This window comes from Triticum aestivum, chromosome 1B (genome assembly GCF_018294505.1).
Source record: "Triticum aestivum cultivar Chinese Spring chromosome 1B, IWGSC CS RefSeq v2.1, whole genome shotgun sequence".
NCBI lineage: Eukaryota > Viridiplantae > Streptophyta > Magnoliopsida > Poales > Poaceae > Triticum > Triticum aestivum.
The window spans coordinates 49,966,973-49,985,529 of NC_057795.1; the positions used below are offsets into that span (position 1 = coordinate 49,966,973).

Consider the following 18,557-nt stretch of genomic DNA (forward strand, 5'->3'; position numbering starts at 1 on the left):
CCCCCCTCCTCCACTCCTTTATATACGGGGGAGGGGGGCACCCCATAGACAGAACAATTGATCATTGATCTCTTAGCCGTGTGCGGTGCCCCCCTCCACCATAATCCTCCTCGATAATATCGTAGCAGTGCTTAGGCGAAGCCCTGTGATGGTAGAACATCATCGTCGTCACCACGCTGTCGTGCTGACGGAACTCTCCCTCGACACTCGGATGGATCGGAGTTCGAGGGACGTCATCGAGCTAAACGTGTGCAAGAACTCAGAGGTGCCGTGCTTTCGGTGCTTGATCAGTCGGGCCGTGAAGACGTATGACTACATCAACCGCGTTGTGCTAACGCTTCTGCTTACGGTCTACGAGGGTACATAGACAACACTCTCCCCTCTTGTTGCTATGCGTAGGATTTTTTTGAAATTACTACGTTCGCCAACAGTGGTATCAGAGCCAGTTTTTATGCGTTGATGTTATATGCACGAGTAGAACACAAGTGAGTTGTGGGCGATACAAGTCATACTTCTTATCAGCATGTCATACTTTGGTTCGGCGGTATTGTTGGATGAAGCGGCCTGGACCGACATTACGCGTACGCTTACGCGAGACTGGTTCTATCGACGTGCTTTGCACACAGGCGGCTGACGTGTGTAAGTTTCTCCAACTTTAGTTGAACCGAGTGTGGTTACGCCCGGTCCTTGAGAAGGTTAAAACAACACTAACTTGATGAACTATCGTTGTAGTTTTGATGCCTAGGTAAGAACGGTTCTTGCTAAACCCGTAGCAGCCACGTAAAACTTGCAACAACAAAGTAGAGGACGTCTAACTTGTTTTCGCAGGGCATGTTGTGATGTGATATGGTCAAGACGTGATGAGATATAAGTTGTTGTATGAGATGATCATGTTTTGTTGAAGTTATCGGCAACTGGCAGAAGCCTTATGGTTGTCCCTTTATTGCATAAGATGCAAGCGCCAAATAATTGCTTTACTTTATCGCTATGCGATAGCAATAGTTGTAAGAGCAATAGTTGGCGAGACGACCATGTGATGACACATTGATATAGATCAAGATGATGGAGATCATGGTGTCATGCCGGTGACGATGCAGATCATGACGATGCTTTGGAGATGGAGATCAAAGGCACACGATGATGATGGCCATATCATGTCACATATTTTTGATTGCATATGATGTTTATCTTTTATACATCTTATTTTCTTTTGATTGACGGTAGCATTATAAGATGATCTCTCACTAAATTTCAAGATCAAAGTGTTCTTCCTGAGTATGCACCGTTGCCAAAGTTCGTCATGCCCAGACACCACGTGATGATCGGGTGTGATAAGCTCTACATCCATCTACAACGGGTGCAAGCCAATTTTGCACACGCAGAATACTTAGGTTAAACTTGACGAGCCTAGCATACGCAGATATGGCCTCGGAACACTGAGACCGAAAGGTCGAGCGTGGATCATATAGTAGATATGATCAACATAGTGATGTTCACCGTTGAAAACTACTCCATTTCACGTGATGATCGGTTATGGTTTAGTTGATTTGGATCACGTGATCACTTAGATGATTAGAGGGATGTCTATCTAAGTGGGAGTTCTTAAGGAATATGATTAATTGAACTTAAATTTATCATGAACTTAGTCCTGGTAGTATTTTGCAAATTATGTTGTAGATCAATAGCTCGCATTGTTGCTTTCATATGTTTATTTTGATATGTTCCTAGAGAAAACTGTGTTGAAAGATGTTAGTAGCAATGATGTGGATTGGATCCGTGATCTGAGGATTGTCCTCATTGCTGCACAGAAGAGTTATGTCCTTGATGCACCGCTAGGTGACGGACCTATTGCAGGAGCAGATGCAGACGTCATGAACGTTTGGCTAGCTCAATATGATGAGTACTTGATAGTTTAGTGCACCATGCTTAACGGCTTAGAATCGGGACTTCAAAGACATTTTGAACGTCATGGGCCATATGAGATGTTCCAGGAGTTGAAGTTAATATTTCAAGCAAATACCCGAGTTGAGAGATATGAAGTCTCCAACAAGTTCTATAGCTAAAAGATGGATGAGAATTGCTCAACTAGTGAGCATGTGCTCAGATTGTCTGGGTACTGCAATCGCTTGAATGAAGTGGGAGTTAATCTTCCAGATAAGATAGTGATTGACAGAGTTCTCTAGTCACCATCACCAAGTTAGTAGAACTTTGTGATGAACTATAGTATGCAAAGGATGACGAAAACTATTCCCGAGCTCTTCGCGATGTTGAAATCAACGAAGGTAGAAATCAAGAAAGAGCATCAAGTGTTGATGATTGACAAGACCACTAGTTTCAAGTAAAGGGCAAAGGGAAAGAAAGGGAACTTCAAGTAGAATGACAAGCAAGTTGTCACTCCCGCGAAGAAGCCCAAAGCTAGACCAAAGCCTGAAACTGAGTGCTTACACTGCAAAGGAAATGGTCACTCGAAACGGAAATGCCCTGAATATTTGGTGGATAAGAAGGATGGCAAAGAGAACGAGGGTATATTTGATATACAGGTTATTGATGTGTGCCTTACTAGTATTTATAGCAGCCCCTGAGTATTTGATACTTGTTCGGTTGCTAAGATTAGTAACTTGAAACAGGGGTTACATAATAAACAGAGACTAGTTGAGGGGAAGTGACGATGAGTGTTGGGAGTATTTTCAAGATTGATATGATCATCATCACACGCTCCCCATATTTTCGGGATTAGTGTTAAACCTAATAAATGTTATTTGCATTTGCGTTGAGCATGAATATGATTTGATCATGTTTATTGCAATACGGTTATTCATTTAAAGTCCGAGAATAATTGTTGTTCTGTTTACATGAATAAAACCTTCAATGGTCATACACCCAATGAAAATAGTTTGTTGTATCTCAATCGTAGTGATACACAAATTCATAATATTGATGCCAAAAGATGCAAAGTTAATAATGATAGTGCAACTTATTTGTAGCACTACCGTTTGGGTCATATCGGTGTAAAGCGCGTGAAGAAACTCCATAAAGATGGATTTTCGGAATCACTTGGTTATGAATCATTTGATGCTTGCGAACCGTGCCTTTTGGGCAAGATGACTAAAACTCCGTTCTCCAGAACAATGGAACGAGCTACTGACTTGTTGGAAATAATACATACTTATGTATGCAGAACAATGAGTATTAAGGCTCGTTGCAGGTATCGTTATTTTCTGACCTTCACATATGATTTGAGCAGATATGGGTATATCTACTTGATGAAACATAAGTCTGAAATAGTTGAAAGGTTCAAAGAATTTCAGAGTGAAGTGGAAAATCATCGTAACAAGAAAATAAAGTTTCTGCGATCTGATCGTGGAGATGAATATTTGAGTTACACGTTTGGTCTTCAATTAAAACAATGTGGAATAGTTTCACAAACTCATGCCACCCAGAACACCACAGCGTAATGGTGTGTCCGAACATCCTAACCACACTTTATTAGATATGGTGCGATCTCTGATGTCTCTTACCGATTTACCATTACCATTTTGGGGTTATGCATTAGAGATAGCTGCATTCACTTTAAATAGGGCACCATCAAAATCCATTGGGACTACGCCTTATGAACTGTGGTTTGGCAAGAAACCAAAGTTGTCGTTTTTTAAAGTTTGGGGCTGCGATGCTTATGTGAAAAAGTTTCAACCTGATAAGCTCGAACCCAAATCGGAGAAGTGCGTCTTCATAGAATACCCAAAGGAAACTGTTGGGTACACCTTCTATCACACATCCGAAGGCAAGATATTCGTTGCTAAGATGGATCCTTTCTAGAGAAGGAGTTTCTCTCGAAAGAAGTGAGTGGGAGGAAAGTAGAGCTTGATAAGGTAATTGTACCTTCTCCCGAATTGGAAAGTAGTTCATCACAGAAATTAGTTCTAGTGATTCCTACACCAATTAGTGAGGAGGCTAATGATGATGATCATGAAACTTCAGATCAAGTTACTACAGAACCTTGTAGGTCTTCCAGAGTATGGTCCGCACCAGAGTGGTATGGTAATCCTGTTCTGGAAGTCATGTTACTAGACCATGATAAACCTATGAACTATGGGGAAGCGATGATGAGTCCAGATTCCGTGAAATGGCTGGAGGCCATGAAATCTGAGATAGGATCCATGTATGAGAACAAAGTGTGGACTTTGGTGGACTTGCCCGATGATCGACAAGCAAATAAATAGATCTTCAAGAGGAAGACGGACGTTGATAGTAGTGTTACTATCTACAAAGCGCGACTTGTCGCAAAAAGGTTTTCGGCAAGTTCAAGGTGTTGACTACAATGAGATTTTCGCAACTGTAGGGATGCTTAAGTCTGTCCGAATCATGTTAGCAATTGCCACATTTTATGAAATCTGGCAAATGGATGTCAAAACTGCATTCCTTAATGGTTTTCTTAAAGAAGAGTTGTATATGATGCAACCAGAAGGTTCTGTCAATCCTAAAGGTGCTAACAAAATGTGCAAGCTCCAGCGATCCATCTATGGACTGGTGCAAGCATCTCGGAGTTGGAATATACGCTTTGATAAGTTGATCAAAGCATATAGTTTAATACGGACTTGCAGTGAAGCATGTATTTACAATAAAGTGAGTGGGAGCACTACAGCCTTTCTGATAAGTATATGTGAGTGACATATTGTTGATCAGAAATGATGTAGAATTTTTCTGGAAAGCATAAGGAAGTGTTTGAAAGGAGTTCTTTAAAAGAAAGACCTCAGTAAAGCTACTTACATATTGAGCATCAACATCTATTGAGATACATCAAAACGCTTGATAAGATTTTTAATGAGTACATACCTTAACAAGATTTTGAAGTAGTTCAAAATGGAACAGTCAAAGAAAGAGTTCTTGCCTGTGTTGCAAATGTATGAAATTGAGTAAGACTCAAATCCTGACCACGACAGAAAATAGAAAAAGAATGAAAGTCATTCCGTATGCCTCAGTCATAGGTTCTATAAAAGTATGCCATGCTATGGACCAGACCTATTGTATACTATGCCCTTGTTTGGCAAGGGAGTACAATGGTGATCTAGGAGTAGATCACTGGACATTGGTCAAAATTATCCTTAGTGGAATAAGGATATGTTTCTCGAAGGGGAGCCTTGGCGCAGTGGTAAAGCTGCTGCCTTGTCACCATGAGGTCACAGGTTCATGTCCTGGAAACAGCCTCTTGCAGAAATGTAGGGAAAGGCTGCGTACAATAGACCCAAAGTGGTCGGACCCTTCCCCAGACCCCGCGCAAGCGGGAGCTACATGCACTGGGGCTGCCCTTGTTTTGAAGTAAGGACATGTTTGTCGATTATGGAGGTGACAAGAGGTTCATCGTAAAGGGTTACGTCGATGCAAGATTTGGCACTGATCCAGATGACTCTAAGTCTCAATCTGGATACATATTGAAAGTGGGAGCAATTATCTAGAGTAGCTCCGTATAGAGCATTGTAGACATAGAATATTTTTGCAAAATACATATGGCTCTGAATGTGACAGACCCGTTGACTAAACTTCTCTCACGAGCAAAACATGATCACACCTTAGTACTCTTTGGGTGTTAATCACATAGCAATGTGAACTAGATTATTGGCTCTAGTAAACCCTTTGGGTGTTGGTCACATGACGATGTGAACTATGGGTGTTAATCATATACAGATATGAATATTGGTGTTAAATCACATGGCGATGTGAACTAGATTATTGACTCTAATGCAAGTGGGAGACTGAAGGAAATATGCCCTAGAGGCAATAATAAAGTTATTATTTATTTCCTTATTTCATGATAAATGTTTATTATTCATGCTAGAATTGTATTAGCCGGAAACATAATACATGTGTGAATACATAGACAAACATAGTGTCACTAGTATGCCTCTACTTGACTAGCTCGTTAATCAAAGATGGTTAAGTTTCCTAACCATAGACATGAGTTGTCATTTGATTAACGAGATCACATCATTAGGAGAATGATGTGATTGACTTGACCCATTCCGTTAGCTTAGCACTTGATCATTTAGTATGTTGCAATTGCTTTCTTCATGACTTATACATGTTCCTATAACTATGAGATTATGCAACTCCCGTTTACCGGAGGGACACTTTGTGTGCTACCAAACGTCACAACATAACTGGGTGATTATAAAGGTGCTCTACAGGTGTCTCTGAAGGTATTTGTTGGCTTGGCGTATTTCAAGATTAGGATTTGTCACTCCGATTGTCGGAGAGGTATCTCTGGGCCCACTCGGTAATGCACGTCACTATAAGCCTTGCAAGCATTGTAACTAATGAGTTAGTTACAGGATGATTTATTACGAAACGAGTAAAGAGACTTGCCGGTAATGAGATTGAACTAGGTATTGAGATACCAACGATCGAATCTCGGGCAAGTAACATACCGATGACAAAGGGAACAACGTATGTTGTTATGCGGTTTGACCAATAAAGACCTTCGTAGAATATGTAGGAACCAATATGAGAATCCATGTTCCGCTATTGGCTATTGACCGGAGACGTTTCTCGGTCATGTCTACATAGTTCTCAAACCCATAGGGTCCGCACGATTAAAGTTAGATGACGGTTATATTATGAGTTTATGTGTTTTGATGTACCGAAGGTTGTTCGGAATCCCGGATGTGATCTCGGACATGACGAGGAGTCTTGAAATGGTCAAGACATAAAGATCGGTATATTGGACGACTATATTTGGACACCAGAATGGTTCCAGGTGAGATTGGGACAATACCGGAGCTCCAGGAGGTTATCGGAACCCTCCGGGAGGTATATGGGCCTTAATGGGCTTTAGTGGAAAGGAGGGGAAAGGAGTGTTGGAAATATGCCCTAGAGGCAATAATAAAAGGGTTATTATTATATTTCCTTATTCATGATAATTGTCTTTTATTCATGCTATAACTGTATTGTCTGGAAATCGTAATACACGTGTGAATACATAGACCATAACATGTCCCTAGTGAGCCTCTAGTTGACTAGCTCGTTGGTCAACAGATAGTCATGGTTTCCTGACTATGGATATTAGATGTCATTGACAACGGGATCACATCATTAGGAGAATGATGTGATGGACAAGACCCAATCCTAAGCATAGCACAAGATCGTGTAGTTCGTTTTGCTAGAGTTTTTTCAATGTCAAGTATCTCTTCCTTAGACCATGAGATCGTGTAACTCCCGGATAGCGTAAGAGTGCTTTGGGTGTACCAAACATCACAACGTAACTGGGTGACTATAAAGGTGCACTACAGGTATCTCCGAAAGTGTCTGTTGGGTTGACACGGATTGAGACTGGGATTTGTCACTCCGTATGACGGAGAGGTATCTCTGGGCCCACTCGGTAATGCATCATCATAATGAGCTCAAAGTGACCAAGTGTTTGGTCACGGGATCATGCATTACGGTACGAGTAAAGTGACTTGCCGGTAACGGGACTGAACGAGGTATTGGGATACCGACGATCGAGTCTCGGGCAAGTAACGTACCGATTGACAAAGGGAATTGTATACGGGGTTGTTCGAATCCTCGACATCGTGGTTCATCCGATGAGATCATCGAGGAGCATGTGGGAACCAACATGGGTATCCAGATCCCGCTGTTGGTTATTGCCCGAGAGCCGTCTCGGTCATGTCTACGTGTCTCCCGAACCCGTAGGGTCTACACACTTAAGGTTCGGTAACGCTAGGGTTGTATGAATATGAGTATGCAGCATACCAAATGTTGTTCGGAGTCCCGGATGATATCCCGGACGTCACGAGGAGTTCCGGAATGGTCCGGAGGTAAAGAAAACTATATAGGAAGTGGTATTTCGGCCATTGGGAAAGTTTCGGGGTCACCCGGTATTGTACCGGGACCACCGGAAGGGTCCCGGGGGTCCACCGGGTGGGGCCACCCATCCCGGAGGGCCCCAAGGGCCGAAGTGGGGAGGGGAACCAGCCCTTAGTAGGCTGGTGCGCCCCCCTAGGCCCACCCCCTGCGCCTAGGGTTGAAACCCTAGGGTGGGGGGGGGGCGCCCCACTTGCCTTGGGGGGTACTCCACCCCCTTGGCCGCCGCCCCCTTGGGAGATTGGATCTCCCAGGGCCAGCGCCCCCCTGGGGGCCTATATAATGGGAGGGGGAGGGGGGCAGCCGCACCCTGAAGTCCTGGCGCCCCCTCCCCCTGATACACCTCTTCCTCCTCCGTCACGTGCTTGGCGAAGCCCTGCCGGAGTGCTGCTGTTCCACCACCACCACGCCATTGTGCTGCTGCTGGAGCCATCATCATCAACCTCTCCTTCCCCCTTGCTGGATCAAGACGGAGGAGACGTTACGCTGACCGTACGTGTGTTGAACTTGGAGGTGCCGTCCGTTCGGCGCTAGGATCTCCGGTGATAGGATCACGACGAGAACGACTACTTCAACCCCGTTCTTTTGAACGCTTCCGCGTGATCTACAAAGTGGTATGTAGATGCAATCTCTCTCCCATGACTCGTTGCTTAGATGAACTCATAGATGGATCTTGGTGAAACCGTAGGAAAAATTTTAATTTTCTGCAACGTTCCCCAACAGTGGCATCATGAGCTAGGTCTATGCATAGTTCTCTATTGCACGAGTAGAACACAATTTTGTTGTGGGCGTAGATCTTATCAACTTGCTTGCCGCTACTAGTCTTATCTTGCTTCAGCGGTATTGTGGGATGAAGCGGCCCGGACCAACCTTACACGTACGCTTACGTGAGACCGGTTCCACCGACTAACATGCACTAGTTGCATAAGGTGGCTGGCGGGTGTCTGTCTCTCCCACTTTAGTTGGAGCGGATTCGATGAAAAGGATCCTTATGAAGGGTAAATAGAAGTTGACAAGATCACGTTGTGGTTATTCGTAGGTAAGAAAACGTTCTTGCTAGAACCCAATTGCAGCCACGTAAAAGATGCAACAACAATTAGAGGACGTCTAACTTGTTTTTGCAGCAATTGTCATGTGATGTGATATGGCCAGAAGTTGTGATGAATGATGAATGACATATTGTGATGTATGAGATCATGTTCTTGTAATAGGAATCACGACTTGCATGTCGATGAGTATGACAACCGGCAGGAGCCATAGGAGTTGTCTTTATTTTTTGTATGACCTGCGTGTCATTGAAGAACGCCATGTAAATTACTTTACTTTATTGCTAAAGCGTTAGCCATAAAAGTAGAAGTAGTCGTTGGCGTGACAACTTCATGAAGACACAATGATGGAGATCATGATGATCGAGATCATGGTGTCATGCCGATGACAAAGATGATCATGGAGCCCCGAAGATGGAGATCGAAGGAGTTGTATGATATTGGCCATATCATGTCACTACTATATAATTGCATGTGATGTTTATTATGTTTTATGCATCTTGTTTACTTAGAACGGCTGTAGTAAATAAGATGATCCCTTATAATAATTTCAAGAAAGTGTTTCCCCTAACTGTGCACCGTTGCTAAAGTTCGTCGTTTCGAAGCACCACGTGATGATCGGGTGTGATAGATCCTTACGTTCACATACAATGGGTGTAAGACAGATTCACACATGCAGAACACTTAGGGTTAACTTGACGAGCCTAGCATGTACAGACATGGCCTCGGAACACAAGAGACCGAAAGTTCGAACATGAGTCGTATAGAAGATACGATCAACATGGAGATGTTCACCGATGATGACTAGTCCATCTCACGTGATGATCGGACACGGCCTAGTCGACTCGGATGGTGTAACACTTAGATGACTAGAGGGATGTCTGATCTGAGTGGGAGTTCATTAAATAATTTGATTAGATGAACTTAATTATCATGAACTTAGTCTAAAACTTTTGCAAAATATGTCTTGTAGATCAAATGGCCAACGCTCATGTCAACATGAACTTCAACGCGTTCCTAGAGAAAACCAAGCTGAAAGATGATGGTAGCAACTATACGGACTGGGTCCGGAACCTGAGGATCATCCTCATAGCAGCCAGGAAACAATATGTCCTAGAAGGACCGCTAGGTGAAGCACCCGTCCCAGAGAACCAAGACATTATGAATGCTTGGCAGTCTCGCGCTGATGATTAATCCCTCGTTCAGTGCGGCATGCTTTACAGCTTAGAACCGGGGCTCCAAAAGCGTTTTGAGCAACACGGAGCATATGAGATGTTCGAGGAGCTGAAACTAGTTTTCCAAGCTCATGCCCGGGTCGAGAGATATGAAGTCTCCGACAAGTTCTATAGTTGTAAGATGGAGGAAAATAGTTCTGTCAGTGAGCACATACTCAAAATGTCTGGGTTGCACAACCGCCTGTCCCAGCTGGACATTAACCTCTCGGATGAGGCGGTCATTGACAGAATCCTTCAGTCGCTCCCACCAAGCTACAAGAGCTTTGTGATGAACTACAATATGCAGGGGATGGTAAAGACCATTCCTGAAGTATTTTCAATGCTGAAGTCAGCAGAGGTTGAAATCAAGAAAGAACATCAAGTGTTGATGGTCAATAAGACCACTAAGTTCAAGAAGGGCAAGGCTAAGAAGAACTTCAAGAAGGATGGCAAAGATGTTGCCGCGCCCGGTAAGCCAGTTGCCGGGAAGAAGTCAAAGAATGGACCCAAACCTAAAACTGAGTGCTTTTATTGCAAGGGGAAGGGTCACTGGAAGCGGAACTGCCCCAAATACTTAGCTGATAAGAAGGCCGGCAACACTAAAGGTATATTTGATATACATGTAATTGATGTGTACCTTACCAGTACTCGTAGTAACTCCTGGGTATTTGATACTGGTGTCGTTGCTCACATTTGTAACTCACAGCAGGAGCTGCGAAATAAGCGGAGACTGGCGAAGGACGAGGTGACGATGCGCGTCGGGAATGGTTCCAAGGTTGATGTGATCGCCGTCGGCACGCTACCTCTACATTTACCTACGGGATTAGTTTTGAGCCTCAATAATTGTTATTTAGTGCCAAGTTTGAGCATGAACATTGTATCAGGATCTCGTTTAATTCGAGATGGCTACTCATTTAAATCCGAGAATAATGGTTGTTCTATTTATATGAGAGATATGTTTTATGGTCATGCTCCGATGGTGAATGGTTTATTCTTTATGAATCTCGAGCGTAATGCTACACATATTCATAGTGTAAATACCAAAAGATGTAAGATTGATAGTGATAGTCCCACATACTTGTGGCACTGCCGCCTTGGTCACATTGATGTCATGCGCATGAAGAAGCTCCATGCTGATGGACTTTTAGAGTCTCTCGATTATGAATCATTTGACACATGCGAACCATGCATCATGGGCAAAATGACCAAGACCCTGTTCTCCGGAACAATGGAGCGAGAAACCAACTTGTTGGAAATCATACATACCGATGTGTGCGGTCCAATGAGCGTTGAGGCTCGCGGAGGATATCATTATGTTCTCACTCTCACTAATGACTTGAGTAGATATGGATATGTCTACTTGATGAAACGCAAGTCTGAGACCTTTGAAAAGTTCAAGGAATTTCAGAATGAAGTAGAGAATCAACGTGACCGAAAGATAAAGTTCTTACGATCGGATCCTGGAGGAGAATATTTAAGTCACGAATTTGGTACACACTTAAGAAAATGTGGAATCGTTTCACAACTCACGCCGCCTGGAACACCTCAGCGTAACGGTGTGTCCGAACGTCGTAATCGCACTCTATTGGATATGGTGCGATCTATGATGTCTCTTACCGATTTACCGCTATCATTTTGGGGATACACTCTAGAGACAGCTACATTCACTTTAAATAGGGCACCGTCTAAATCCGCTGAGAGGACACCGTATGAATTATGGTTTGGAAAGAAACCTAAGCTGTCGTTTCTAAAAGTTTGGGGATGCGATGCTTATGTCAAGAAACTTCAACCTGAAAAGCTCGAACCCAAGTCGGAAAAATGCGTCTTCATAGGATACCCTAAAGAAACCATTAGGCATACCTTCTACTTATGATCCGAAGGCAAGATCTTTGTTGCCAAGAACGGATCCTTTCTGGAAAAAGAGTTTCTCTCGAAAGAAGTAAGTGGGAGGAAAGTAGAACTCGATGAAGTACTACCTCTTGAACGGGATAGTAGTGCAGCTCAGGAAAATGTTCCTGTGATGCCTACACCAACTGAAGAGGAAAACAATGATGATGATCAAGGTACTTCGGATCAAGTTGCTACTGAACTTCGTAGGTCCACAAGGACACGTTCCGCACCAGAGTGGTACGGCAACCCTGTCCTGGAAATCATGTTGTTGGACAACGGTGAACCTTCGAACTATGAAGAAGCAATGGCGGGCCCAGATTCCAACAAATGGCTAGAAGCCATGAAATCTGAGATAGAATCCATGTATGAAAACAAAGTATGGACTTTGACTGACTTGCCCAATGACCGGCGAGCGATAGAAAACAAATGGATATTTAAGAAGAAGACGGACGCGGATGGTAATGTCACCATCTATAAAGCTCGACTTGTCGCTAAGGGTTATCGGCAAGTTCAAGGGATTGACTACGATGAGACTTTCTCTCCTGTAACGAAGCTTAAGTCCGTCCGAATCATGTTAGCAATTGCCGCATACTATGATTATGAGGTATGGCAGATGGATGTCAAAACGACATTCCTTAACGGGCATCTTAAGGAAGAACTGTATATGATGCAGCCGGAGGGTTTTGTCGATCCTAAGAATGCTAACAAAGTATGCAAGCTCCAGCGATCCATTTATGGGCTGGTGCAAGCATCTCGGAGTTGGAACATTCGCTTTGATGAGATGATCAAAGCGTTTGGGTTTACGCAGACTTATGGAGAAGCCTGCGTTTACAAGAAAGTGAGTGGGAGCTTTGTAGCATTTCTCATATTATATGTAGATGACATACTTTTGATGGGAAATGATATAGAATTCTTGGACAACATTAAGGCCTACTTGAATAAGTGTTTTTCAACGAAGGATCTTGGAGAAGCTGCTTATATATTAGGCATCAAGATCTATAGGGATAGATTGAGACGCCTCATAGGTCTTTCACAAAGCACATACCTTGATAAGATTTTGAAGAAGTTCAAAATGGATCAGTCCAAGAAAGGGTTCTTGCCTGTACTGCAAGGTGTGAGATTGAGCTCGGCTCAATGCCCGACCACGGCAAAAGATAAAGAAGAGATGAGCGTCATCCCCTATGCCTCAGCCATAGGATCTATTATGTATGCCATGCTATGTACCAGACCTGATGTAAACCTTGCCGTAAGTTTGGTAGGAAGGTACCAAAGTAATCCCGGCAAGGAACACTGGACAGCGGTCAAGAATATCCTGAAGTACCTGAAAAGGACAAAGGACATGTTTCTCGTTTATGTAGGTGACGAAGAGCTTGTCGTAAAGGGTTACGTCGACGCTAGCTTCGACACAGATCTCTATGACTCTAAGTCACAAACCGGATACGTGTATATGTTGAATGGTGGAGCAGTAAGCTGGTGCAGCTGCAAGCAGAGCGTCGTGGCGGGATCTACATGTGAAGCGGAGTACATGGCAGCCTCGGAGGCAGCACATGAAGCAATATGGGTGAAGGAGTTCATCACCAACCTAGGAGTCATACCCAATGCGTCCGGGCCGATCAAACTCTTCTGTGACAACAATGGAGCTATTGCCCTTGCCAAGGAGCCCAGGATTCACAAGAAGACTAGGCACATCAAGCGTCGCTTCAACTCCATCCGTTAAAATGTTCAAGATGGAGACATAGATATTTGCAAAGTACATACGGATCTGAATGTCGCAGATCCGTTGACTAAACCTCTCTCGCGAGCAAAACATGATCAACACCAGAACTCTATGGGTGTTCGATTCATCACAATGTAACTAGATTATTGACTCTAGTGCAAGTGGGAGACTGTTGGAAATATGCCCTAGAGGCAATAATAAAAGGGTTATTATTATATTTCCTTATTCATGATAATTGTCTTTTATTCATGCTATAACTGTATTGTCCGGAAATCGTAATACACGTGTGAATACATAGACCATAACATGTCCCTAGTGAGCCTCTAGTTGACTAGCTCGTTGGTCAACAGATAGTCATGGTTTCCTGACTATGGACATTAGATGTCATTGACAACGGGATCACATCATTAGGAGAATGATGTGATGAACAAGACCCAATCCTAAGCATAGCACAAGATCGTGTAGTTCGTTTTGCTAGAGTTTTTTCAATGTCAAGTATCTCTTCCTTAGACCATGAGATCGTGTAACTCCCGGATAGCGTAAGAGTGCTTTGGGTGTACCAAACATCACAACATAACTGGGTGACTATAAAGGTGCACTACAGGTATCTCCGAAAGTGTCTGTTGGGTTGACACGGATCGAGACTGGGATTTGTCACTCCGTATGACGGAGAGGTATCTTTGGGCCCACTCGGTAATGCATCATCATAATGAGCTCAAAGTGACCAAGTGTTTGGTCACGGGATCATGCATTACGATACGAGTAAAGTGACTTGCCAGTAACCGGACTGAACGAGGTATTGGGATACCGACGATCGAGTCTCGGGCAAGTAACATACCGATTGACAAAGGGAATTGTATACGGGGTTGTTCGAATCCTCGACATCGTGGTTCATCCGATGAGATCATCGAGGAGCATGTGGGAACCAACATGGGTATCCAGATCCCGCTGTTGGTTATTGCCCGAGAGCCGTCTCGGTCATGTCTACGTGTCTCCCGAACCCGTAGGGTCTACACACTTAAGGTTCGGTAACGCTAGGGTTGTATGAATATGAGTATGCAGCATACCGAATGTTGTTCGGAGTCCCGGATGAGATCCCGGACGTCACGAGGAGTTCCGGAATGGTCCGGAGGTAAAGAAAACTATATAGGAAGTGGTATTTCGGCCATCGGGAAAGTTTCGGGGTCACCCGGTATTGTACCGGGACCACCGGAAGGGTCCCGGGGGTCCACCGGGTGGGGCCACCCATCCCGAAGGGCCCCAAGGGCCGAAGTGGGGAGGGGAACCAGCCCTTAGTGGGCTGGTGCGCTCCCCTAGGCCCACCCCCTGCGCCTAGGGTTGAAACCCTATGGTGGGGGGGCGCCCCACTTGCCTTGGGGGGTACTCCACCCCCTTGGCCGCCGACCCCTTGGGAGATTGGATCTCCCAGGGCCGGCGCCCCCCCCCGGGGGCCTATATAAAGGGAGGGGGGAGGGGGGGCAGCCGCACCCTGAAGTCCTGGCGCCCCTCCCCCTGCTACACCTCTTCCTCCTCCGTCACGTGCTTGGCGAAGCCCTGCCGGAGTGCTGCTGTTCCACCACCACCACGCCGTTGTGCTGCTGTTGGAGCCATCATCATCAAACTCTCCTTCCCCCTTGCTGGATCAAGACGGAGGAGACGTTACGCTGACCGTACGTGTGTTGAACGTGGAGGTGCCGTCCGTTCGGCGCTAGGATCTCCGGTGATAGGATCACGACGAGAACGACTACTTCAACCCCGTTCTTTTGAACGCTTCCGCGCGATCTACAAAGTGGTATGTAGATGCAATCTCTCTCCCATGACTCGTTGCTTAGATGAACTCATAGATGGATCTTGGTGAAACCGTAGGAAAAATTTTAATTTTCTGCAACGTTCCCCAACAAGGAGCATGGGAGGGGGCACCTTCCCCCCAAGCCCAATCCAAATTGGGAGGGGGGCGGACCCCCTTTCTTTCCTCCCTTCTTCCTCTTCCTTCCCTCTCCCTCTCCAAATAGGAAAAGGAGGAGTTCTACTCCCGGTGGGAGTAGGACTCTCCCCTTGGGCGCGCCTCCTCCCGTTGGCCGCCCCCTACTCCACTCCTTTATATACGGGGGAGGCGGGCACCCCATAGACAGAACAATTGATCATTGATCTCTTAGCCGTGTGCGGTGCCCCCTCCACCATAGTCCTCCTTGATAATATCGTAGCGGTGCTTAGGTGAACCCCTGCGACGGTAGAACATCATCATCGTCACCACGCCATCATGCTGAAGGAACTCTCCCTCGACACTCGGCTGGATCGGAGTTCGAGGGACGTCATCGAGCTAAACGTGTGCAAGATCTCGGAGGTGCCGTGCTTTTGGTGCTTGATCGGTCGGGCCGTGAAGACGTACGACTACATCAACCGCGTTGTGCTAATGCTTCCGCTTACGGTCTACGAGGATACATAGACAACACTCTCCCCTCTCATTGCTATGCATAACCATGATCTTGCGTGTGCGTAGGAATTTTTTTGAAATTACTACTTTCCCCAACAACTTGGCCCAGCGCACAGCCTCCTGCTGAATGATCGCCGTGAGGTGGGTATGGGATGGATTTGCTCCGTCGAAGAGGACGACATTCCGATGCTTCCAAGTACTCCATGCCGTGAGGATGATCAGAGAGTTCACACCTTTCCGCAGACATGTCGGGGTGGTGGTAGCCGCGGTCTCCCACCAGCTGAAGAAGCCGGTGGTTCCGTCCGGTGGTGCAATGGGCAGCTGGCACCAGGCAAGCACCTCGTGCCAGGATATGCACGCTAGCACGCATCCAACAAACAAATGATCGATGGTCTCGTCCGCTTGATTACAGAGCTTGCAGTTGGGGTCGTGGGGTAGCCCGTGTCGCGCGCGTCGTTCTGCTGTCCAGCAGCGGTTGAGGGCAGAAAGCCATAAGAAGATTTTGGCATTTGAGGGCGCCCAGGTCCTCCAGATGAGTCGCCAGAATGGTGCCGTGGTGGAGACATGGAATAGTGCGCGGTAGCAGGAACTCGCCGTGTAGATTCCATTAGGAGTCCATTTCTAGGAGAGCTTGTCGGGGTTGGCTGATAAGGAGACGTCCTGAAGCTGTTCCCATAGCTCGACATACTCGACGATGGCCACAGGGCAGAGCCCATACAGGTTCTCCCTCCGTTTATTTCTAAGTATGCATATAAAAATTTTCTAGAGTCAAACTTCATAAATTTTGTCTAACTTTATATAAAAAAATAGCAACATGGACAATACGAATTTAATATCATTAGATCCATCATGAAATTATTTTTCATACTATATAACTTTAGTATTGTTGATGCTGATATTTTTTATAATATAATTTCTTTTCAAACTTTACGTGGTTTGGCTTCAACATATCTTATTTGCGGAGTAAAAGGAAATAGAGGAAGTACAAAAATGAATACTAACACCAAACACACACATTGCAATGCAATGTAGCCCACGACTCAGTTCCCAACATTGCACACGGAAACCTAGAAAACACAAAGGAGGAACGGTCCTTGATGGTAGGAACAATAGACAAAACTCTATCTCAAAAGGAAATTAGGCCCAATTAAAGTGTATTGTATATGCTTCGCGAGCTAGTAGTCATCCAAGTCTATGGACCAGCCGATCACTCTCGTTCAGCGGAGTTCCTGGCGGAGCTCCAGGCCAAAGTCACCACGGTGACCGCTGCCGCGCTCACGGTCCTGGTGGGTGGAGATTTCAACCTTATCAGATCGGGAGCCGATAAGAACAACAACAACATAAACTGGCCTAGGGTGGCTATGTTTAACTCCGCCATTGCTTCCATGGCCCTAAGGGAGGTGGCCAGGTCGGGCACGAGATTCACTTGGACTAACAAACAACTTGATCCGGTGCGATCAGTGCTGGACAGGGTGTTCATGTCGCCGGAGTGGGAAATGGGTTTCCCTCTCTGTACATTGGTCGCGGAGACGCGCATAGGCTCTGACCATGTACCGCTCATATATTCCTCGGGGGAGGAGAGGATACGGCGTAGCTCTCGCTTCTTCTTCGAAACAGCCTGGTTTGAAGTACCAGGCTTCGAGGAGATTTTCAGGGAGAAATGGCGGGTGTGTGTTGATTCGTTAGGTCCCCAGAGGGGCCCGATGGAGTTTTGGAATGCGGTTGGGGGTCGGCTCAGGGCTAGCCTCAAGGGATGGGGCGCAAACCTTGGGAGGAGTGACAAAGAGCACCGCGCTGTGATCCTTGCGGATATCGCATGGATTGATGCGATGGCCGACGCTCGGGCCATTTTGGAGCAGGAATGGGCTCATCGCTACGATCTGGAGGGCCAGGTCGAAGCTTCACTTCGCGCGGAGGAAGAATACTGGCGTAGACGAAGTGGTCTGAAATGGATTCTGAAGGGCGACGCCAATACTAAGTATTTCCAAGCTTATGCTAACGGGCGCCATCGAAAGTGCTCCATTCTCAGGTTGCAATCAGAGCAGGGGCTTCTGTTGTGACAGGAGGACATCTCACGACACATTTATGAGTTCTACATCAATTTGATGGGCTCGTGTGAGGCCCAGGGGCGGGCCTTCGCGCGGACGTTTGGGAGGACTCGCAACGAGTATTGGACTATGAGAACGACGCGCTGGGGCTCGCGTTCCTGCCAGAAGAGATTGACGCAGCTCTTCTTGGTATGAAAGTGGACACGGCGCCGGGCCCAGACGGGTGGCCGGTGGCTATGTTCAAGCGCTTCTGGCCTATCCTCAGGGGCCATATTTTCGATATATGCAACGGTTTCATGCGGGGGACGGTTGACATATCGCGCCTCAATTTCGGAGTCTTAACACTCATCC

General features: G+C 45.6%; 1 protein-coding gene across 1 annotated transcript in view; it reads left to right on the plus strand.

Moving 5' to 3' along the window:
* The window catches only part of LOC123076843 (uncharacterized), a 34,793-nt gene extending 16,575 nt beyond the window's left edge, over positions 1-18,218 (plus strand). Inside the window, exon 2 of the mRNA XM_044498991.1 lies at positions 17,380-18,218. Within this exon, the coding sequence (XP_044354926.1) occupies positions 17,380-18,218 (839 nt within the window). The remainder of the gene's footprint in view (positions 1-17,379) is intronic.
* Positions 18,219-18,557: the final 339 nt, after the last annotated feature.